This window comes from Phasianus colchicus, chromosome 14, assembly GCF_987193195.1.
Source record: "Phasianus colchicus chromosome 14, bPhaCol1.hap1.1, whole genome shotgun sequence".
Classification (NCBI taxonomy): Eukaryota; Metazoa; Chordata; class Aves; order Galliformes; family Phasianidae; genus Phasianus; species Phasianus colchicus.
This window is the reverse complement of record NC_143449.1, coordinates 4,856,144-4,879,966: the sequence shown is the minus strand read 5'-3', so window position 1 is coordinate 4,879,966 and position 23,823 is coordinate 4,856,144. Positions and strand designations below refer to the sequence as shown.

The 23,823-nt window shown below is 39.8% G+C and overlaps 1 protein-coding gene across 2 annotated transcripts in view; it reads left to right on the top strand.

Moving 5' to 3' along the window:
- TENM1 (teneurin transmembrane protein 1) overlaps positions 1-23,823 on the top strand; it is a 322,708-nt gene that overhangs the window by 266,623 nt on the left and 32,262 nt on the right. For both annotated transcript variants that reach the window (XM_090150010.1, XM_031602762.2), the window contains exons 22-23: positions 3,295-3,527; positions 13,211-13,365. In XM_090150010.1, coding sequence (XP_090006136.1) covers positions 3,295-3,527; positions 13,211-13,365 — 388 coding nt within the window. The remainder of the gene's footprint in view (positions 1-3,294; positions 3,528-13,210; positions 13,366-23,823) is intronic.

Below are 23,823 nucleotides of genomic sequence, written 5' to 3'. Positions count from 1 at the left end.
TGCTGCATGGACTGAGTGTATGTCTTGCAGACTGAAAGCACTGGTCAGAATTAATTGATGTAGCCGCCAGAATGCTATTGAATACTATAGATTATTTGCCAGCCTGCTTGTAGATGATGTCATATTTCATATATTTTACAGTGAAAGGTTAATAAAAATGAATAATTCCTAGCTTATAAGTGCAAGGCTTTTATATTTTAGCCGAAGGGTCATTTCCATTTGCCTTTATGCTAAACTGATCAGTATCTTTGTACACTGATGAAAAGAAGTAAATTGAATGTACTTATTCTATAGTGCATTCAGACCTTCAATCAGGTTTTTAATTTGGGGGTTTCTTTGGAAAGTAGAGTTTTTTAAATACCTTCTTATTAGAACAGTTTTGGTTGTGGTTTTTTTTTCTGAGAAGAGCTTAAGCCTTAATTAAATCAAGTTGTGAGAATGCACAAGTACCACAGCCCTATTAATTACAATAATAATTATTTCTATCCATATCCTGTCCAAGTGAAATCTGAGGAAGATCTGAGGATGTAAATTGAAGTTATTGTAGTCATTGAGGTTGTGGAGGAGCACTCGTCAGTCCCAGTGTGTGCTGTTCTGTTTAGGCTTTAATGGCCACAGTGAGGATGACTACAGGGTCATTCATGTCTTGGACATTTCTGTGATATCCACATACCTGGGAGAAACAGCTGAATTTTGTCAGAGGTCTGTGACAGTCCCAAAAGGAAAAGGCTTAAAATCCAAGTCCTCCACACAATCTCTAGTCTGCACAGCAGGAAAGAAAAATAAGTTTTTGCCAGAACAAAGAAAATACCGTGTAAAAAAGGGTAGTGCTGGGAGACTAGGAGACAGAGAACAGGCAGTCTTTGATTTAAATGACTGTGTAAAAACAATTTATCCTGTTCAGTTTTCTGAACTTTGTCATCAAACTTTTAATAAGATCTAACCAAGGTGTTTGGTAACTGGTCAAATGGAAACCAGGCTTTGAGGGATGAACTGTACTACAGGATGTAATCACTTGTTCTGGAAAAATGAATCGTGAACCCTAGGCTATTTTATGTAGTTTTTGATAGACTAATTTAAATAAGCTTGCGTTTAGATTTGACTGCAAAGTTCTGGAAAGATAAGGAGTGTTTGATTTTGTTCCATTTTTTGCTAATATTCTTTAAATTTAAACATTTTAGTATTCAAGGCTTTGAGCGTAGATAACATCAAGAGTTTTCTAACAGCCGGCCTATTAAATGTAATGACAAGGATGATAGCAAATGTGTCTACAAGGAGGGTATATAATGACTCCTGGCTCTCTGCAGTTTCTACATGATGGAGAATATGTTTATTTAACATCTAGAATTCTCCTTGCAATTTTTTTGTCAGCAATATTTTATTAAAAAGTCATTTTTTAGCTGGCCAGGCTGTTCTGAGCTTACTCCTGAGAGCACAAATGATTCTCAAATGTTTTTAACAAATAATTTTATAATAATGATGATGTGTAATTCAACATTAACTACCTTTAGCCCACATCCAGTTACTCGTTTTTCATGATGCTTTGGTTATCTCCCATTCCCCATATTTCTATGGACTGGGTTTCACATCTGTTCCACAGATGTGGGAATATCTCATTCCTTCTGCTTTCCCTTTCTATCTTTTGTAGAAGCTTATGACTAAGGTCAGCATTAAGCTACTCTAGCTGGTGAGTAGTTTCTGTCCCTTTTTGAATGGAAAATGAGAAATGAAATAGCCCAAGCTCTATCACATTTATCACAGTTGCAGCGTTGGCCTAATTGCTAATAAATCAAATAAAGACTTCAACTGATTGTCTGTTAGGGGTTTCTTAGCAATATTTAGGGTAGTCAGAATGCTAAGATAATAGATATGTTGAGTATTTTTACACTGTTTTGCAACACTGTTTGCCGAGGCAGTGCTGTCTAACAGATGATTAATAAAGCTTTGTGTCTGCATCAGCCAAGCAAAAGCTTCATTTTTAAAGAGCTACAGCAACCCGGAATCTGGACAGTAAAGTAAGTCAGCGTCATTTCAGACATTGTGAAGCTGTCCTGGGATCTCTACCGGTTCTTCAGCTCTGTTTTGTCTGGATTCTTTCTGTCCTGATTTGTCGTGGCACAGGAAACAGGGCCAGGCAAAGCACAGTGTCAAAGCTGCTATGAACAAAACTGACAAAACTCAGAGCTCATTTCTTAACCTAGTTGCAAAAATCCGAGGTGCTAGCAGCATTTTATTAAGATAGAGATTTGACTGTCTTCTGGTCTACATAGCAGTCCCTAAGAATGTTGATATGGAACAGCTGCATGAAGAGTGACAGGAGCACCATGTCTCATACAGGCAGCAGTCAGCCATCACCTCCTTAGGCAAAACTCCACAGCAGTAAAATGAGACCTGAACAATACACCATGTTTTGGCCACCCCTCTGCCTCTGCCCAGCTCCTCCATTTTCAATAATGGTCTGAGTGGTCTGAAGGATCTACACCCATCCAGGGTCTGTTTTATCATCAGGACTACTGTGCAGTCTCACCAGGTTTGAGCCCAGGCAGTTTCCTCAGATGGGAAATTAACTCTGCACTCAAAACGAAGCAAAAAGTCAGACTTGCTAGTAAGATGAAGCCCAGTTTTTCTGATTGGAATTTATAATCCTCACCATTTAATTAACGTATGTAAATATTTTTTTAAATAGCATTTTATAAGCTCAATAAGGCACTTTGGTGCATGAATTATGGTGTATTAATTCATGCCTAGTTGCACTGACAGTGCTTGGCCTTCTGCCTCGCTCCTGACAATACAGTCGGCATGAATTAAGGTGCCATATTTCATACCTTCATATTTCCTAAGGTTTAGAAACGGATAAAACAACCAAGAGTGAGTAGCAGTACCCGTGCAGAGCAATCTGTGATTCATTTTGCTGCATGTCAGATGTGTTTTCATTGCCAAGAGTGCTAAAACAGAAAAGGTATAGGAAAAAAAATGACCTTGCTTTTGAAAGTAATCATTATTAAGTAAGCTGAAGTCACTTCAATTAGCTTTACACTGGGTCTCTTGGTCCTCATGGCCACGCCAACTCCAGCAGTACTGCTGTGGATGAGCTCACTATCTGACACAAACTAGATGGGCAGGCTCTACAGCTGCTTCTACAGTGGTGCTTGGATGAGCTGCATGATAGCTGGTCTCGCTTACAGTTCTCATCTCCAGTTCACAGCAGAATTAAATAGGAGTATACAAGCTTTAGGCTACCATGAGCAAAAATTAATAAGAAAAAGTAATAATTCTGTTGTTGTTTGTTTCTAGTACAAGTCCCGCACATAAATATTATTTGGCTGTTGACCCAGTGTCAGAATCCCTTTACTTGTCGGATACCAATACCAGAAGAGTTTACAAAGCAAAATCACTCATTGAAACAAAGGACCTGGCCAAAAACGTGGATGTGGTGGCAGGAACAGGTGATCAGTGCCTCCCATTTGACCAGAGTCACTGTGGAGATGGTGGGAAGGCATCAGAGGCATCTCTCAACAGCCCAAGAGGTAAGAAAAGAACATGTTTGAAGTATGCAGTGGTCAGCTGTTATTTCCCTACATTCAACAACATCAGAGGTGCATGTTGGTGGTATGGAAGCAGAGGCAGAAACTTCCCATCAATATTACATTACGTTTTGTTGGCAGTAGGGGGGCATCTGACATAGAAGCGTGTATGAAATAAAAGCTGTGGAATTGAATTTCTCCATGCAGAAAAAAATGGCACCTGTTGACATTCACCAACACTTGTTGAATGTTGTTGGAGACCAAACATTGGATGTGAGCACAGTGAGAGCTGGACGGTGGTTTTCGCAGTGGTGACAGTGACAGTGGGGCACTTCTACTTATAAGCACAGCATGTAGGCTCCTGTCCATCACTGGTGGAAATGCACAGATATTGGTGGTGTTGATAAAGAGCACTTTGTAGCTGAGAAATTGCTCTATCAAATAGCGTTGTTATACTCTTTGTATCTGCTGTAGTTTCAATGGAAATAAAGAGGAGGCATTACTTACAGACAAATAATTTATACTGTGGGAGAGGTGATTCATTGGAACGTTTATTCCAGATCATTTTGGGTACCCTCTCCCTAGAATTTTTCAAGGCCAGGTTGGTGGGGGCTTTGGGTAGCCTGATCTAGTGGGAAGTGTCCCTGCCACCTCTGGCACAGTTGGATGCTCTTTAAGGTACCTTCCAACCCACATCCCGTGGTTCTGTCATTCTACGTACTCCTTGTTTGTTACACTCCTATTTAAGTACTTTTCTATTGAAGGGTGGCAGCATTTAATCATATTTTACTTCTATCATATTTTACTAGCAAATAGTATTGTTGTAATTGTTCTGTTTTGTTTTTTATACATTCATGTGACTCTGGTTAGTGGGGCTTACTTACACATTTCAAGTCAGGGCTTTTTAAATCAAACAGACAGTAGGATCAAGTATACTGAGAAATCCAGTTTGCCCTTCCCCATTAGATGCACTTTCCAAAACAGGAGCTCCACATGAAGGGGGCATTTTGCTGCAGCCATCCTTTCAGAGTTCATTTTGTATTGTCACAGGCAAAATGCACCTGATGCCTTGAATCCCCACTAGTGGCATAATTAATCACCTCACAAGGTACATTAAAACTGCAGTTTGCATTAGAATTGAAATAGAGGCTCTGGATTTGGTCGTCTAAACAAGCTGATCAACCTCAGCTCCTGCTGACATCCCTGGAACAGAGGATAAGCAGCAGCTCCAAAGGCAGAGCCTGTAAGTGGGCTTTTAGCAAGCTCCCCCTGCAGCACACCGCTGCTCCTAATGACTAGCTCTGAGGAATTATTTTTCTTGAGCTAATAAAGGAAGGCTTGTGTATCAGTAGGAAATTAGAATGTATGTACAGACAAACATTTCTAGGGCAAGCAAATAATCCTGTTTTAAGGCTTAGCAAGTGACACATTTTAATTATAGATAGAGCAACTTCAACATGTCTTTAATGATGGAAGTTAAGTGTGAGACGAGAACAAATAAATGTTAATCTTCTGGCAGCTAATTAATGCGATGAATCAATTCTAAAAATAGTTGAGAAGAAAGGTTTTTGCATCCTTTAGCAGGAAAATAATCAATCTATTGTTGTTGGTTACAATTGATTGTATCTAATTACAATACAATTCATTGTTTCATTGCACCTCCTTGCCAGACAGTATCTTGGTGAAAATTTGTCATATATCTACTTATAAAAATATGCTTGCATAGCTGTTTTCCTCAACAGGTTCTAGTCATAAAGACAGTAAGAGGAATAAAAAGTATTATTAATGAGTACTGGGGCAGACAGCAAAAATTAAAAAATTAACCATAAACCGACAATGGCTCAGGCATTGGCAAATTCAGGTAATGGCTCCCAGCTGATATACACATCTAAATGATGTCAGCTTAAATTGAAATTGTTTTTTATGTTTTCTATTTCATTTTCTGTGCTCTGGGTTTTGTTTTCCATTTGAAGTCATTGTGGAGTGTCACATTCCCCTTGTTGTGCAGGGGATAACACGACATCAACCCAGAGACACCAGCACAGTGCGAAGTGTTAGCTGTGCATTATCATGATGGCTTTATAAGTGCAGGTCCTTGTTTTCCACTACACAAAGATACTGAAAAATCTTGGAAGCAATAGAAAGTACTTGCGTGGTGCCCACTTTTTAGCATTTATGAGCAAAACTGAAAGACTTACATAGCTCAGTATAATTTAATGAATATTTTGGGTCATTCATTTGGTTTATCAATGGAATCATTATTAAGTTAGAAGATGTCACCTTTCTACTAAAATTACACTCAAAATGTAATTGTACATATTATTTTTAAAGACAGGACACATTGACAGAGGTATTGGTGAGCCCAGAGATTCAGCAACATCTTTTCCACATTTAAAGATATTTGAACAAAAAGCTGCATAATGTTATGTAGTATTCGACCACAGAACCAAACGAATTACTTTAATTTTTCATCATCAGCAAGATTTTTTACAATCCCAAAATTTGTACCTCATCACGCAGATAAAGGCGAAGTAATAGAAAAGGGTATTAAGTACATTTAAATGCATTACTTGGCGAGACAAGATGTACATTTATTATTAGGCTGGTGCAGAACTTCCTTCTGGCTCCATTTAGTCTATCTGCCTTATTTTTGCTCTGAATGTTCCCTTTTTCTGCAATAAATAAAGTACTTTTGCATAGTAGAAAGGTAGTATCTAGTAGTTTAGTGGCTGACCTTGGTTAGTTACACCTCAGAAGTTGTATTCTCATTTCTGCTACTGACTGCTTGCAACTTTGAATAGAACCTTATCTATATGACTCGGTTTATCCACTTTTAAAATTGATAAGAAATAACTATTGTGTAATACAGTCATGAAATTTAATCCTGTTTGGTAACATCTTCAGAAGTATGGAAGTGAGTGGAAATTCGTACACACTTATTTACTTCTTTGAAGGAATACTGCTGAAAATACTAGTTTAACTGTTTGGAACTCAGGTTTTTCTACTTCAGTGAGCGTAGCAGTAGGGTGTTTTCTTTGTTGTTCTGGTTTTCAGTTCACTTTTGGACAGTCCTGAGTAATTATTTGACAACTTAAGGCTTTCGTTGACTTTCGTTTCTAATTTTCTGGCATGGCTGATTTTGCCAAGTGGCCAGGAACTGAATGTCAGACAGTAAAACATCATGGTCACACCAGTCAGTGATGATCTGATCGTTCCCCAGCTTTCATTTCTCAGCTGACAAACGCATGGGGCTTTATTCGGTCTGTTCCCACTTCTCCACGAAGAACTGGAGATGGGGCCTTTTGAATATTAATCTTGCACAATTGTGTGTTGGAGCTGACTTTGAAAGATGTTTTTAAACATGCATGGGTGATGTAGTTGAAACTTGAACTTCAATATATTATTTTTACTGCAACTTTCTTTAATTCTGTATAGAACTCAGACTAATGAGTCATGTAATAGATGACCAAGTACTTAAGCAAAATGTGAAATGGTACAAGGTGGGGACATAAAGTAAGATATGTGACAAGCTGAACACATTTATTATACAAAAAGATATTGAAAATGAAGTAGTAACTACACAAGATATTAATCACCGACTCAATTCTAATATCTTGAACTTTACTAAGCAACGGATTTTAATTTTGGGGTGGGAATTCTGTTTGGTAGCTTGGGTTATTTTTTGATTAAAAAGTATTTATGGCATATCTAGTCACCAACGCTGGAACATTTAAACTGTCCTGAGTAATATTTATAATAGGGCACTAAGAAATAGCGTCCTGATTTTACTAGATTAGTCACTAAATTTTGGAGCAGTAAGCACTAAAATTAATAGCAGTACCGAAGAGTTGTCTACTTAACACTGCAAAGGCAATTTCTATATTGAAGGCATTAGATACTTACCATTAGCCCTCTGAAACCAATGGGCTTTGCACATGTAAATAGGTTTGACTTTCCAGGCTTAAATGACAGAGGTGGTGAAAGGCTGAGACAATCAAGTTACCAGTTTTTTGCTGAGATAGCATTTCCGCATCAGTATACCAAGAAAAGTGACTTAGATTAACATCTGATTTGAATTACTGTGTGTTTTGAGACAGTCTCAGAACGTGCACGCAGGACAACTAGCATGGGAGAGCAAACTAAATAACTTATGTTGAACCATCAAGTGCCTCCAATGACTGAACAGTAGGTTACCAAAATAGCTTACAACGTTTGGGAGCACAAGCACTGAATCCAAAGAATTAACCATCTAAGCATCTGCAGTGCATGGTTTTTGACTGCTGGGTCCAGACCAGACTTTGGGACTGTAAGACAGGGGGTCACATCTGTGCTACATGGACAGTCACTGCTGCAGAAGAAATTGAGAACTGCACACAGGATTCAGCCTACCTGAATGTGGTGCAGTGACCCCAAAGCAGGCAGCAGGGAAACATAGAAGGCTGGAGTAAGTTTTAAAGCCCATAACATAAAAATGAGCATTCCACTCAGGCACATGACCGTGCAACACAAATGAAAGCTTAAATTAAAAATCAGTTCTGCAGCTTAGTTTTATGCATTTTGCTTGAAGTTATTTTAGTAAGGAAATACTACTAAAAGAATCATGGCTTTGAAAATGTGTTCACTCCAGTAGCTTACATCCTGAAATAATCAGTCTTCTTGCTCACCATCTGCAGCACTTCTTGCTAAAGTAAATAAAGCTGCAAGAACAACTGCTCAGATTAAACCTTTACATTTGTCAAATCACAATAGGCCATTTAGGGCCTGATCCTGCTCAGCTGGAGATTCCCCTTTGCTCCAATAGGATGCAGACCAAATTCCTAATAAACTCTTTCATGAAAACAAGATTCCTTCATAGTTAATCTCCTGTTCATTCATCAATCTTTACCATTTTATAAATTCATAGGAGCTTTTGAAACCTTTCACGCAATTCAAAATGAAAAGCAGAATGTTTCAGCAGCAACTTGTAAAGAATAAACCAAGTTGCAGCTTGAAATCATCATATGTGCATCAGTAGTAAAAAATTCATCTCATGCCATTTTTGATTCAGCAGAATGTATTATTTTTCTTCAGCAGCCTTGGTTACCTATGATTTCAGAGGCCTGTAGAACCTAAGTGAATTTTGGGGGGAAAGTATATTTTCCTAAACTTGCTCCAGCCTTCGTTTGAATGCATTAGTTGTTCATCTTTATGCTAACCACTGTCAGCAGTAAGTGTGACCCCAGCCATCCTGTTTCTGACAAGAAGCAGGACGTTCTGGACTCAATAGCTGAAAATGCTGTTTGCTTCAGCTCTGCTGCTCCCATCTCCAAAGAGAACAACAGCAAAGTGCAAGTATTGAAGTCATGTTCCAGCTGACAAAGAATTGTTAATTTTGCTGCTAGTACTAAGGCAGTAATGAAGTAAAGATGACAAAGATCACAAAGCACCAGACTGCAAATCATTTGAATCATATTTTGAGTGGTGTATTATGGTAACATATAAATAACTAATTGCATAAAATTGCTTTAGTAGTTTCTAGATGGCAGCTTTAATTAAAAGCACCGGAGACATTTAGAAGTTTAGAAATAGATGGCATGTAATTTGCCCTTTTACCAACCATAAAATGGTAATTAACCAATTTGATTCACTTCTTCCTATTAAAAGTTTTATGAGAATCACAAGTTTCTTCTAAATACAATTTTTCTCCGGCTGAAGGTGGCATTCTCTTTTATCAGTCCTCACCAGTGGTTTTAGATGTTCATGTATAAACTCTTCAGAAGCTTAATTGGAAGTTTTCAATGTGAAATGATCATTTGCAAAGTTTTTAGCTGAGCAGAAAGTGTAAATATTCAGAAGGTAGTATGTAGCTCTAGCTATTGTTCACTGCTGTGTTCCGAAAAGGATTTGTTCCTGGGAAGCTTCTTAAAACATGACTGTGATCTATGACACAAGGCAGAAAGAATCTGTCTTAATTGGGAACTGGCTGTATTAATTTTAATCTGCATTTTCCAATTTAATTATAAATCCACCATGAGTTTAGCTCCATTAATGATGCAAGGCCAAGTTTCGAGAGTGAAAGTAAAGGTCAGATCTATAACATTCATATGTATCTTGAATTTATACCTATGGGAACTACACACAGAAGTGATCAGTTAACTTTCAAAGTGTTATTTGCATTTTTAATAGCATATGTATGCACACTGAGATCTGTCAGGAGAAATAACCCTGTACCAAAATCACTCCTCAGAGTACATAATAGGAGATAGAACAGTCAGCCTTCTACGTACGTCATGGCTGTAACGAGCCCATCCAAGTATTATTTTGTGCAGGAAACAGAATGAGCAAAACTTCTGCTGCTGTCTTTTTCATGATGGTGCTTCATAGCCATGTGATCACACCAGCAACACTCCGTTGCTAAATGTTGGTTAGCAGAATTAAAATGACAAAGCAAAGCAACATCTAAGAACGACTGTTGCCACTCAGAGTGAGCAGTGACAACTCTTAGACCCAGTGCAAATCATCACACATTGGTACACGTGGGCCCTCTACTTCCTCAGGGGTTAAACATTACACTGTACATCTGAAAAGGATTAAAATAAGCTCTTGGAGTACAGATTAGGTGAAGCATCACAGAAGATGTGATCAGGAACATTAATGAATCCAGCTGTAACAATGAATAAAGTGGGGCAGTTGAGTCACAAACCTGTGTTTTGTTTTCGATTGGATGCCTTACACAGGGCATTTCTCAACACGTTTTAAATGCATAAGTAATTTTTTCAGACAGGCAAAGTCACATTATTTTAGTATATAGGAGTGAGCACAGGTCCACTGTGGAACATCTGTATGCTAGTACTTGAAGAAACTTAGCTAACTAGGCTAAGTTTATCATTATATATAGATAGATAGATAGATATAGATATAGATATAGATATAGATATAGATATAGATAGATATAGATATAGATATAGATATAGATATAGATATAGATATAGATATAGATATAGATATAGATATAGATATAGATATAGATATAGATATAGATAAATAACGCCTTTTCAGGCATTTATCATCTTTTGCTGTAATACTGAAGACATGGGCTTGTTTATGCCACACTGGCATATGTACTTCCCCTGCAGATAGCCTGCCTTTCTGCCATAGCTGGAAAGTAAAATGTGTGTTGTTATTGCAAAAAGATCTTTGGTTTTCTTGTATAGGCAGTGTTTGAAATCCATTCAGCAACACAGCTGAGTAGCTTTGTTTCATTTTTGCATAATTTCTGACTTTTACATAATGGCTGGTTTGCAGCCAACAGAGCCATCTGCTTGCAGGGAAATTGCGTAAAACAAGATGCACTTGCCCTGATGATGGATCCTGGCCTTGGTTGTCCATGACATGGATCCGGCCCAGGTGAGCAGTACTGCTCCTTGCTGCCCATGCAAAGGGAGGCCCCAAGGCACAGCAGCTGTGCTGTAGGTCCCACCCACATCAGCTTTCTCAGTTCAAAGCATGAGCTATGCTGAAAAGCAGAGCAAGTCTTAGCTCATCTTTCTGTGTCTGATATACCAACAGCTCCATAAGGCATTATCAGGAAGGCTAGAAACACCTCCAGCAATCACAGCTACATTCACGCACCGTCCATACCACAGCAAGGCTTTTTTTCCCCCCTTCCATCAGAAGGAGCCTTGAAGAGACTTCCAAGAAAGTTGTAAGAGTTAAGGGGCTGGATCTGAAGAGAACTTCCCACTAAGAAGAAATCCTAACATGGTTTCCTAACAGCTTTTTCAATTTCTAATCCATTGGCACGCTTTAACTTTACCATGCAGCACTGCTGGGAGCAGTGCAGAGCCCAGAAAGGATCTCAGGTATGCAGAGTGCCTCAGCAGGAACAGAAGATACCCAAGAGCTCCTTCTGCTCTGTGGCCCCACACTGTGGTAGAAGGAGATGAACATCGCCCTTCTCATTTACACACGTACAAACCAAAGGTCAGCTCATGAAACCTAGGCCACCAGTCTGCATGATACGGGGGAAAGGCAAGCCCTTGTAACCTGCTGGCCCCTCTGTAGAGACTGGTGTTGATGTTATTCCTGCTCTCTGCTAGAAAAGCATCCATGGGTGATTTATTCTGGGGCTCTGCCATTGGCTGGCATTGGCACTGTAAGAGGCAGCCCGAAGGCCAGACATGCTTCCAGCTGCCAGATGCACATGTACCCAGGGGCCTGGAGGGACTGTCAGCCTCACAGATCTGTGTGATGCCCATCACAGCTGCCTGGTCCTGCCTCTGTCCCCCACACTATTTCCCCACCGCCCTCAGCTACCGCTGCTCCTATGTATATAAAGAAGTGAAATATCAGGAAGATGGACTAGGAGATGGGGGGAAAAGTTATTTTTTTCTTTTCTTTTCTTGCATAACGGTGTATGGAATTGCTGCATGATATCCTTAGCTGGCAGGCGGGCAAGTATTTTGTAAACTCAGAGAACATGCAGCCTTCAGTTGTGCTAAATGCAGGGGACAAAAATCAAGAACCATATAAGCTACTGTCCAAACCATCTGTTCAAGCCCTCTGCCTTTCATTTCTGCGTAGCAGAACATAAATTCATTATTAAAATAGCTTGGCTGTGCACAGCAGCTGCTATAATTGCAAGTTATGCAACTTTAAATGGGAAATTATGAAGTAGTTTAAAGCAAGAAATTGAGCAGGTTTAGTATTTCACAAGCCTAACATGAACAGAAGTGCTCTTTAGCTATTTTCAGCATTTCAGGAAAGAAGGATCCTACATACATTTTGCACAATATAGAAACATCTGGCAAATATTGAATGCAGGAAGAAATGAGGAAAAAATATTAGACTGGGATAGACCAGGGTCAGGCATGGGTTGTGACACAGAAGAACCACACGCTGCTGGTGGAAGACAGCAAGCACTCTGTGCTCCAGCTTCCCCAGTGAAATTACAGAAAATATGGAAATACAGAAGACCGTGAACTCTGCAGTGCCCTTGTGTTTGTTTCAGGCTCCATCTCTCCTTTGCAGTGTAGTGATGCTCGAGCTAAAGCAGACCCAGCAGCACCAGCTCTTGCTGAACCGCTCTTCTCATGAGACTGGTTCCAGTAGGTGACCCTGTGCTCTGGGTAACACCACACTGCAGTACATTCTGCAGCACAGGTATTCCTTCCACCTGGTAAGCAGAGCCCATTTTGTACCATTAGTATGTATAGCCCCTGCACTGCAAAAGTCATTCTTGCTTTCTGTTGGTGTTTCCTCCTTGCTCAGATGCTCCAGGAAGTCACACAATGCAGTACTACAAAAAATTGCTTCTCCATGAGAATTAAGAAAGTGGAAAATGAAGAAAAATCAAGTGCAAGATAAGCTTTTCGAAAAGCTGATCTTGTCCCCCTCTGTGATGAAGGCCACGAAGCCATTGAGCATAATTTTATATTATATACATGACAAGAAAAGCACTTGCTGCTTTGTTCTCTTTCTTCCTTATATTTTCCTTCTTTTTGTGAGTCAGAGACAGTCTCATGTCTGGATAAGATCTTTCCATATACAATTTGTATAAGCCTCAAATAAGTAATAGGTAGGAAAAAAGCTGAGTCGTTCTCATTTTAATCATCTGATTTTCAGAGCCTTAAGAGGAGAGGAAATATTTCTTTAATCTGGAAAATGTCAATGCTAACACTTTTTTTTCACCCTTTCCTTTCATCTAGGTATCACTATAGATAAGCATGGATTTATTTATTTCGTTGACGGTACCATGATTCGGAAAATTGATGAGAATGGCGTGATCACAACAATAATAGGTTCCAACGGCCTCACATCAACCCAGCCACTGAGCTGTGACTCTGGAATGGACATCACTCAGGTAGACACCTGTTTTTTTGTGTGTTTTGTCACTCTTCTACACATTGTGGAGACAGAAGGATTGGTTTCTTGTACGAGGATTATATATCAGAATATGCCAGATGAATCAGGTAACTCTGAGCTGCACAGTGCGGAGTGAATCTTTCATTCACATTATTATTTCAAGGTGTGTTATATAAATGTATAAGGTGTATTACATAAATGCAAAACTGTGTGTTTGATTTAATCCAGGAGTTTTCATGTGAGTGTGTAGAGAGTATATAATGAATATATACTGCTTTGGAAAGTTGCTAGCTAATTTCAGACACAGCTTCCTAGGAGTTTATGGGATGTTTAGAGTACTTTCCTTTAGTCCAGTATTCAGACTGATTTGCTTGAACTGCTAAATGGAAAATATATATATTCTGTTGACATCTAAGTCTGTTCTAAATCATGGAAGAGCATTACAGTATGTAATTACAAAACAGCAGTACTGTAGTGAAGCTGCTGCCTTTCAGTGTGTTTCTCCAAGTGCTTTTCAGTTCTTATTTCAAGAGCAGCGTAAAAGAAATTGAACTAAAGCACACTTACCATCTCTCTAGTTTACACTAAAAAGATATATAGATAATCACGAAGAAACATAAATAGTGCTCCTGGCTAGTCAGTGAGCCACCCTTATAGATAGCACAAGGAAGGAATTGGCCTTTTATCAATAAATACTTGAATTAATCAGTTTCAAAATAGGGAAAAACAGGAAAACAGTACTTGAAGAAAACTTGAGGCATTCATGTAGCATACAGGGGATATATTTATTATGGACTGTGAAAGCTAATAACTGCCATCCTGTTGATTTTGCATTTCGTTTTCTCCCTGCCCTTCCCTCAGTCTTTCACAAATGCAAAATCACAGCTAAAATATACTGCATAACAGTGGTGAGAACTTGCTCCTAGATTCTGAATAGAGTTTGAATTACAGCAGTAAAAACGTACGTGTGGAATATGGAGTCAATGCCTTGGATAATTTTTATCAAATTTCACAAGGACAAACAATGCAATGTAGTGCTACTGTCACAGCAGCACCTGAGGATTGTATTACTAGGGTCAAAACTGAAGATAGTGTCCTTGTTCCACTTTGCATGTCACTAAGCATTTGAAAATGCAGGACAGGGAAATGATAGATATACCTTCTTATTCTCTCTGGTTCAGTAGATATGTAGCTTTTCCATGTAAAGCAGAACAACAGGGTCAATTGAGTTAGCTGTGCTAAGCCCAAGCTTTAACTAGCCTAGCAGTTGTCTTAAGGACATGTTGCTTCTGGGCACCTTGACTTCTGCTCCGGCACCTCGTCTTGTAGGATAGCCAGTCCTGCAGATGATGAGCAGGAACCCACTGAAGCAACCAGTATTCCACAGCTGGAGGCACTGACTCTCCGCTCCATTGCTGCAGACCTGCTGGCGGGAGCCATGCTTCATGGAACTTATTGCTGCCTGAAGCACGTTTGCTTGCTTCTTGGATACACATAACAAATGCCTGGGGCATCAGTAACCAGATTAGAGATCTCAGAGGGACGTGGAATGGAGCCAGGTGCATTGTCTGCTCCCTGCCTCCTGCTTGTGATACACGTCTAAGGCTGTACACATATCTGCTTTTTTGGTCATATAATTTGCGAGTGTGTATTTATGTGCAAATTTTTGCTTATGTCCCTCATTTTGCTCAGTAACAAAACGTCTCACTAAATCTGAAATGTGATCCTTCATGTTGATGGTTTTCCATTCCTTTTTAAAAAATACAAACTCCCTTTAGCAAATTACTTTCAACAGGGGGTCTGGCAAATATAGAGATAAAATGGCTTTGTTTTTAACATGAAAATGAAGTTGAAAAGGTAAACTCTTCAGGTTGAAATCAAACATACCAAAGTTGTAAATAGCTCTGTCCCCTAAAATCTGGTTTTATGGTGGGCTGGCTACTTGCTGGAAACAGATCTAGTTTACCTTAGTCCGCAATACAGGCCAAAAGACACGGAGAAAAAACTTCTGCAAAATCATAGATAAGAAGATGCATGTCATAAAGCAAGTTCTTCTTCGTATTGCTTTTTGGGCATGGGCATTCAGCTGGGATAGGGTCTTCCTTCCACAGAAGCAGAAAGGCACTTCTTTCTCTATGAACAAGCCTTATCCTTCCATTTCACAGCACCGACAGGTTTCTACTGCAACAAATTTCTGACCAGTTTGCGAAGGCTTCAGCATTCTGGGAGATGGAGATACTTTCTTATCACAGACAGTGAGCCAATCTTCAGCTAAATTGAGAATGCATGTCAGTAAATATTCGAAACAACAAAATAAATGATGGCATATTAAATCAGCCATTAAATTAAACCTAAAAAGCAGCAAAATAAGCTGTAGTAATAATTGCTGTCTAATTCTCTGTCACTGGTAGGTGAACTAACATTGCTAGCAATCTGCAGTATAGATGTACATGTTGCTTAAGGAAGCATTTCTTATTTGGAACCTTTATTTTGTGGGTTCCTAAGTGATTCTTCTTACTGAAGTTTTTCTCAAGATCCAGAATTTTGAGTATTTTCACATATCTTGTAAAGCATAGATGCTAAATGAATACCTGGAATACATGTTCTGAAAAGTAGCTCTATCAAATTTGCTTAATAGGGTGTTGGTTTTTTTTTTTTTTTCAAAATTGTTGTGATAACCAGAAAACTGAGAAATAATCACATCCCATTGAAGTCAAGCATGTTAATCTGAAATTATATCTAAGAAAATAAGTGATATTTTCATTTAGTCAAGATAAGTTTGTGTCCTTGCAAGACCACTGAGTTTATTCCAGCTTGGCATCAACAGTAATGAAAAACGAATTTGGCCATCTCCAGTTAGATAGTTTTTTGGCTAAATTACAAGTGGCATTTACATCAAGAGAGTGTGGGTTGCTCACAAATTGTGTGTTTAGAGGGACTTACGAAATAGGCAAATAAAATCAATTCTCAAAGCTAAATTTGCTCTGACAATAAAATCAACAACTTGCTCAAAATCAATATATCTTGATTTACTGAAATACTAAAATGTACTCTTGAAGTAAACACATAGAATAACTGCCTGTTGTGAAAAGTACTATAAATGACATGCTTTCACTTTAAGGCATTCACTTTAATATATGAGTTGATTATGAAAGTATTTAATCATTTATTCCAATATCAGGTTTGACAGAAACACATCTTTCTAATCACTCTCTGTTTGTTATTCAGTGCTTTCTCCTTCTTAAGAGAGAATTTTATATTCATAACAGATAGGGGTGGGGGTAAGGACAGCTGGGGTTGAAGAGATTATGTGTTGTGGCAAATAAACTACCCAGCTTTGACTAATTGCTTTGATCTCATACTTCACTCTGAGGGTGTTAATCTGAATTTAGAAGGAACAGGACGTTAGGTTGAGGTATTTATATGGTATTCTGGTCTCCTCAGTACTGTTTCTGCATGTATAAAACTAGCTTGAGTGACTTCTCAGCGCAGTGCAAGTTCATTTGTTAATGAGAAGCCCGTCTAAAGAAAGCTGCACGTCATAACCAGATCTGTGAACATGCTTTACACATGTATATGTACTCAGAGCTCACCACGGGTGCCAAAATTTTGGCGGTCGCCTACATTAAGGTCAGCTATCTGGTATCTTCCTTTGTAGTGCTACTCATCCTTTTTGTAAATGCTGAGCCCAGAACTGTGAATATCGCCACATGAACAAGGGCTAAACTTTTAAGGTAAAACATTTTTCAAGAATATCAAAAAGAGCTGCTAGCATTCCCTCAATCTAAGGGTGTAAATATTCACCTCACTAATATACGGCGAATCAGAATCTTTGGCTGATTTCCAACAAATCTGCAGAGGAAAATTGCCTTCACAGCAATTAAATTCCTACAAGTCCCATACAAAATATTAATCCAGTTACGGGAGAAAGACCTAAAGTGCCCTTTCAAAAGGAAATATTGCAGCACGGGCTTTCTTTTATTAAACTCTAGAGAATCCACTCAGGATCTAATAAATGCCCCATTCACGGGAAGAGCTTCGTTTGGTGCTTGGATTTTATTAAACTCCCAAGTCAGGCAGCCATGAGACATGAGTCCTTAGGAAACTGGACTTCATTAGATCCAATGTTCCTAGAAGTTATACTGATATGGTGGGAGGTTTTGTGTCAAAGGAAACGTATTTCAGCTCAGGTTGAGCAATAAGCTTTCTTTCTCTTCTGCCTCCATTGCTTTGGTGAGAGCCGAGGAGGGAATTAGCAGATATTTCTACCATCTTGCAATTTCACCCCCTATCTTTCCTCCCATGAGAAATATGTGGGCTGAATTTCCACCACTCTGTACCTCGAGTCATTTATAATTTTGCACTCAGTGTTTGGGAACAGCGTAAACCAATCTTGAGCTCATTCCCTGCGAATGAAGAGACTAAACGTTTGCAAGGAAACAGAAAATGAATCCCAGGAGCTTTCTCTTAGCCTGAAACCATGGCCTTGTTCTCAAGCTGATGTCAGTCCCAGCAGGCATGAGTCTGTGCCAAAGCAATAGCTCCGGCCTGATTGATGGTGTTAATAACTGTCACTGCTGTGTTGCAAAATGAAAGGTCTGGTTTGAAGACTTTTTCTTGACATTTGCACTTCATCAGCTTTTGTTCAGCAGTTCTCCGTGTGAGGGAACCATCTATATTGTGTTGCTTCGCATAAACTTCAGTGACACTGCAAAATGTTTTGCTCCCTCATAAAAATGTGTCAGTGTTACTTATGTAGGCAATTTGCTTGCATAGGTCAAATTAAAAGGCACATTTCTAGAACAAGGTTTAAAGGGGAGTGACTAGACAGGGACCCACACGTGGCACAAGTGCCACATCCTGGGCAGCCTACCTTGAACAAATGATGTGTAGGAGAGAGGAGAGAGCAGTAATTCTGCTCAAGACCCACATGAAACAGAAAAGATGAGCAAAATCGCTTTAAAATGTAGTTTATTTCTCAAAAATGCCAACACTGACATTGATCCCACAGTCACACATGCTGCAGGCATTCCCCACCAGCATCTGCACAGGCACAGTACGCTTCAGTGGCATTGTGGATGCCTTTTGAGCAGAACAAAACGCTCCCAGGACACGGTGACCTCAGCTGAGTGCAGCGATGAGGGGCTGCTCATCGGAGCAAGCAGCCTGAACAGGACTTTCCCTGAGTGCATTGGAAGCAGGAAAGGAAAATACAAAGAAAAAACCATGATCTGATGAGCGAGTGAGAAGCAGAGGGAGCGAGCTACCAGCATGAAAACCAAATGGGTTCCAGGCTGAATGCTTTCAAGCCAGGGTGAGAGTAGGAGAGCACAAACGAACTACAGGATTACGAAGAGCCCATTAATTAATTAGTATTGCAGGCTGGAGGAAGACGTACTGTCCCTGTAGGTGTTTCTCTATAAACATGACAGTATAAACTGCATTCTTATAAAAGCAGAAAGCACAGAATGCTCTCTTGCTGCCTTATTTTAGTGGTAGGTGTTTAATACTGTTAAAAGAGCTATGCGCCATCAAAAAGCAATGGCTTGGTTCTCCCTAAAGCAAAACTACTCTTGCTCTTGATCTGCTTTTAGTCCCCTACCTCTGCGAGGCTTTTGATACACTCTTCTAGTTAAGTGTAATTAATGCACCTAAAATATACAGAGTCTCTGTGCTGTCCATTTTAGTGTTTTGAAGAAGCACGTATTATATGTATGCTTGAAATAACTGATGATTTACAGGATCTTTTATTCTTATTTGTGGTCTTCCTTTATAGGAGACGGTCAGAGCTTTCTTTGTTTTGTTATTTTTTTCTGATTTTTGATGTATGAAGTAGTCCAGAAAAGCTGATAGTAGTCCAGAAAAGCCCTCCCTCAAATAATTAGTCCCTGTAACCAGAAAACTATGCAAAATAATTCCGGTCATAATCGCGTTTGCAAGGAAAAGACTTTGCTAGTATCCATATTTTGAAGCAAAACCAAGCTGAAAGCCTCTTTAAAAAGGATCTTCAGGTAGAAGATAAAATAATATTTTCCTGGGGGTAGAGGAGAGGTTAAGTGGCCTCTCTTTAACAGGGACTGAGAGAAAGGAGGCTCATAGGATTAGGACTTCAGGTGGAAAAGAATCTGTGAGAGCTCATGAATCAAACTTGTAGGTGTATAATGTGATTTTTAGAATATCAAACAGAGAGCAGGATGGTTTCATCACACCTAATTTATATTCTAATCAAATTATTCTATCACTGGATTTGAAATATTACTCATAGAAGTGAGATACCATGTGGTGAAGAAACGCTCCAATTTCTTCCTTAAAGTCCCAAGTGCTCTTTTTCTATTGGTCACCTGCAAAACAGCAATCTATTTCAATTACCTGCCATAAATAATGCATTACTGCTGAGTAAAAATACTATGTACATTTTAATCAGCTTTCAGCACCTGCAGCCTTTTCCTTGGCTGTCGAGGCAGGAGGCACTGGACGCTTCATGTGACCCGTGGCGAAGAGGAGTCGTGGCAGAGTGCTTTCATGGCTTTTACCTTACTTTGTGCTAGAGACAGATTTTTTTTTTATTTTTTTTTTTTCCTAATGTGAGGCTGGAGAAAGTAAGTAATGTCTACAGGATCAGGGTGCTGGCATGAAGGTAGCATCTCAGCGCCATGTTGGTGCTCTCAGGTGCTAGCAGGGCTGGCCAGCACTGAGGACCTCCTGTTGCACTTTCCCAAGCAACTGATGTCTCTGGTTGCCGCATGTTTTAGCCCTTATGCACAAGTCATCTTTGATTATATCTCTTGTTTAAAGATGGTTTCAGTGCGACAGAATATGGTGATATTTATGGCAGGGGTGTCGACAGTGCTGAACTGCACTGCTGTAAATTTGTAGCACGGCTTTGCGGGTTGGTGAGAGCCTGCAGTGGGTTGAGTTATATTGATGACTGTATCTGACTTTTTCATCTGTTAAGAAGACATAGTGAACAAAATGTGTGCATGAAGAATAAATTTATACTTACTATATGCTATAAATGCATATGTAAATATTTCCATTTGCAAGTATGTATATATGGGTTTTATATACCCTGCAGAGCTCCCATAATTGTTCAGATATTGTAAGGCAGTTCTTGTCAACCTGGAGTTACCCGGAGGAAATGTGACCGTTGATGGGAGCATGCAGAAGCAAGCCGAGTAGGCAGTGTCCCTCCTTTATTTTAATCCAGTTGTTCATCCACACCCACTGATAATAAGGACCATGTATGATTTAAGATATTCGTGCTTGGATGGAGTTGGTTACTGCTTCCACTGTTTCTTAGCATTGTCAGAGCTGGTAATGTGTGTGTGTTGCTCTCCTCTCACCACCCAACCCAATACAATCTGTGGAGTCAAAAACAGATTGGAGACAAATTTTGCGTGTTGTAAAGTGAGTTACTTCAGTTGGATCTGTTTTTACTGTCTCTATTCCAAGTATTTCATGTTGCCCAGCATATTCTGCTTTCAGCATCTGGAAGCATTGCACAGTGCTAGGGTGAGAGAGACCAAGTCTGGAGCTTCCATATAGGAGAGCATGGAGGGCAGCAGTCACCAGGGGTGATGGTGTGCTTCCTGCAGTGATGTATCACACCCTACTGGTCATTGAGGGCTGGTCTTTGAGATCTTGGTCTTTCCATTAGCAGGTCAGAAGAAAACATACAGAAATTAAAGGAATAATACCAATGCATAAGTGATGGAGGAGTGTGGGGGGGAGGGGGACAGGGAATAGGTATTCAGTCCTATTGTTGGGTCATTGAAATTTGTGGTGGCAAACTGTTGCATTTGAAACTGTGATAAGCAAATGTGGGAATGGCTGTATGCCTGAAAGCATTGCACCACGGTAACCACTGGGAGGAGGCTCAGAAAAGGCAGCACAGTGATATTTCTGGTGTGCAAATTGCTCCAGGTGCTAAGAGAAACCTGGAAGTCTGTAGATTGTGTCAAAACAGCGCTGCAATAATAACTGCTTACAAAGGGCAGGGCTTTGAAGCATGTCAGCATGTGGGAACCCTAGAGAGTGTTGTTTCATTGCTATCTCATACTTCTTGGGTCTCACTGCTAGTTATAAACAAGGGCTGGAAAGGTTCTAGCACCAGGAAGTGTTGCTTTGGAGGAATTAGTGATATCTCCAGTGTGAATGTTAGGACTGAGTTATCCTTACAGGCTGCTGAAGTCAAATGAAAGCAAGCTGTGGCAGCCTTAGGAGTAAAATGGCAGGAGCTGCAGCCAGGGGTGGCAGCAAGGAGTGCCTGATTTCCCCTCTTCATGATACTGGTTTTGCTTTGGCATCTTTTCTACTATTGTTCCTCATGAGCAAAAATGAGAATAGACACTGTGTCAGTGCAAGAAAAAAAAATGCAGATGTCAAGACAGAAATTGCTTGTACCCATTTGTAGCCTGCCATACAGAGGTATGTTTATGGCTGTGAATTATTAAGTTTGGGACACAGAGAGATGCAAACAGAATGATAGAGAGCGCCATTTTATGCAGTATGTTACTCTGACAATAATACACACATTTACAAACAAATTAGCTAAAAATGTCTGAAGGACATTCAGCTTTTACAAACTGGGCCTCATCTCCTGCTGATAGATTCCTTTGGGATGGGTATGGCATGCAAAATGATACACTGCCTTGGAGGATAAATTTATGAAGTTTAGCAATGTAGGTCACATTGCAGGAAAATCATAAATGTCTGAACATCACTCAATAGCCATTCAATCAACTGCTCAAAGCAAAATGGAAAACTGAACAGCATGTAGCTGTCTCTGGTGAAAACTGAAGAAAGTCATGATATGATGTAAAACCCTCTAGGTCTTCCATCCATATGTATTTCTTTCTTCTTCTATTATACTTGCCAGTTCAGTTAGATTTCTGCGTCCACGTCAGTGGAAACAACAAAGCCAATGTCTTTGGTGGTTAGTGTGATCAGTAATAAGAGCACTGAATTGTTCATGAAAGATAAATCAAAAATAGAGCAAACTGGAAGAGGTCAGTGGTTGAAACGTGGTGTAAGCGGCCCAGTCCTAAACCAGAAACAACCACAGTTGTTTCACTGTGAAACAGTGTTTGCATGCTCTTATACAGAAGGACATTTAATCTAGTCTGTTCGTTCCAGTGTTTCTGGATTTTGTTTTAATAAAGAAAAGCAGAAGTTTCAAAAGGCAGTTTCAGGTCTAGACCCATCATGTAGAGATTTCTGTTGCTTTCTAGGTTGAGAAATTCCTGAGAGCCTGAGATCCAAAGACCCAAAACTTTGCTAGAGATATCAAGAACCATTCTGAAAACATCTTGAATTTCACTTGAGAGCACTAGTCCTAAAATTTGTTTCTGTATGCTTTTCTGGTATGATCTGATAATGCATATCTGAATATGCATCACAGCAGTAACAAATACCCTCAGTTGACAAAATCAGTGCCTGCTTACAGTGTCAAGCAAGGTTCAAAGACTCTCTGATGGGTTTTCTTGTGAGTACCCACTGAATGTAAATAATACTCTCACAGAAGGATTTCTGCGAGGAGTCAAGTTTGAGTTAGATTCATGATTTATTTTCAGACACTTTAAGTGAAGAGTCTCAAATTCCTCCTCTCAGAGGCATCGGCCTGCTTGAAATACTCTGTAATTCTTTCTGGGTGTTTAACGAAGTATTTTCTTCCTAACTGTATAAACCACAGATGCTATGTTTAAACAGACTTAAATGGCTTAGGAATCTAAGTCCCATTGATCTTCATAGTCAATGGGCTTATGTGTTTCTAGATAATATTCTGTCTGTTATTAAATAAAGACAGTGTGAAACCTGTCCCCGTAGAAATCAACTTTCCTATCGATTTAGTCAACCCAAGATTCCTCATGCAGTCTTTGAAGTTGTCGAGTAGGAAAAAAAAAGATCATAAAAAAGAAAATTATGGAACCAGAAGAGAGCTGGAAAGACAGAGAACAGTGGAGCTTGCAGCAAGCAGAGCGGAGAGGAGTGTTGAAGACTGGCGGTGTGGGCCTTCGCTCTGCGCTCCTCTGCTGGGCCCTCACCCACTGGAAATTACTGAGGTAGGGGCAGGCTGGAGGAAGCATGCCCACACCGTGATCCCAGGAAATCAGAGTCTCAGAGCTCTGAGCTGCTTCTATCAATGTGCCACAGCTGCTTGCCTAGCCTAGAGCAGCAAACAGCGGTCGTTAGGCTGCTAAACTCATTTATTTGGATTTTGCACTGGGGAACGATGAATGCACAGAGAGCAACGTTTGTGAAGTTTAGAGCGGGGACCGCTACAGCTGAACTGCATAATTCTGAATTTTGTAGTAGGCAGCATCAGGAGCATGGGGAACAAAGGCTGGTTCCGAGTGGGAGGAAGCTGTAATCCCACCATGCCAAGTGCTCCCTGTGTCAGGCTGCGTGAGCAGAGCTCTGTCTCTGTGCCATTAAGGAAGGAGATACGCTGACAGTG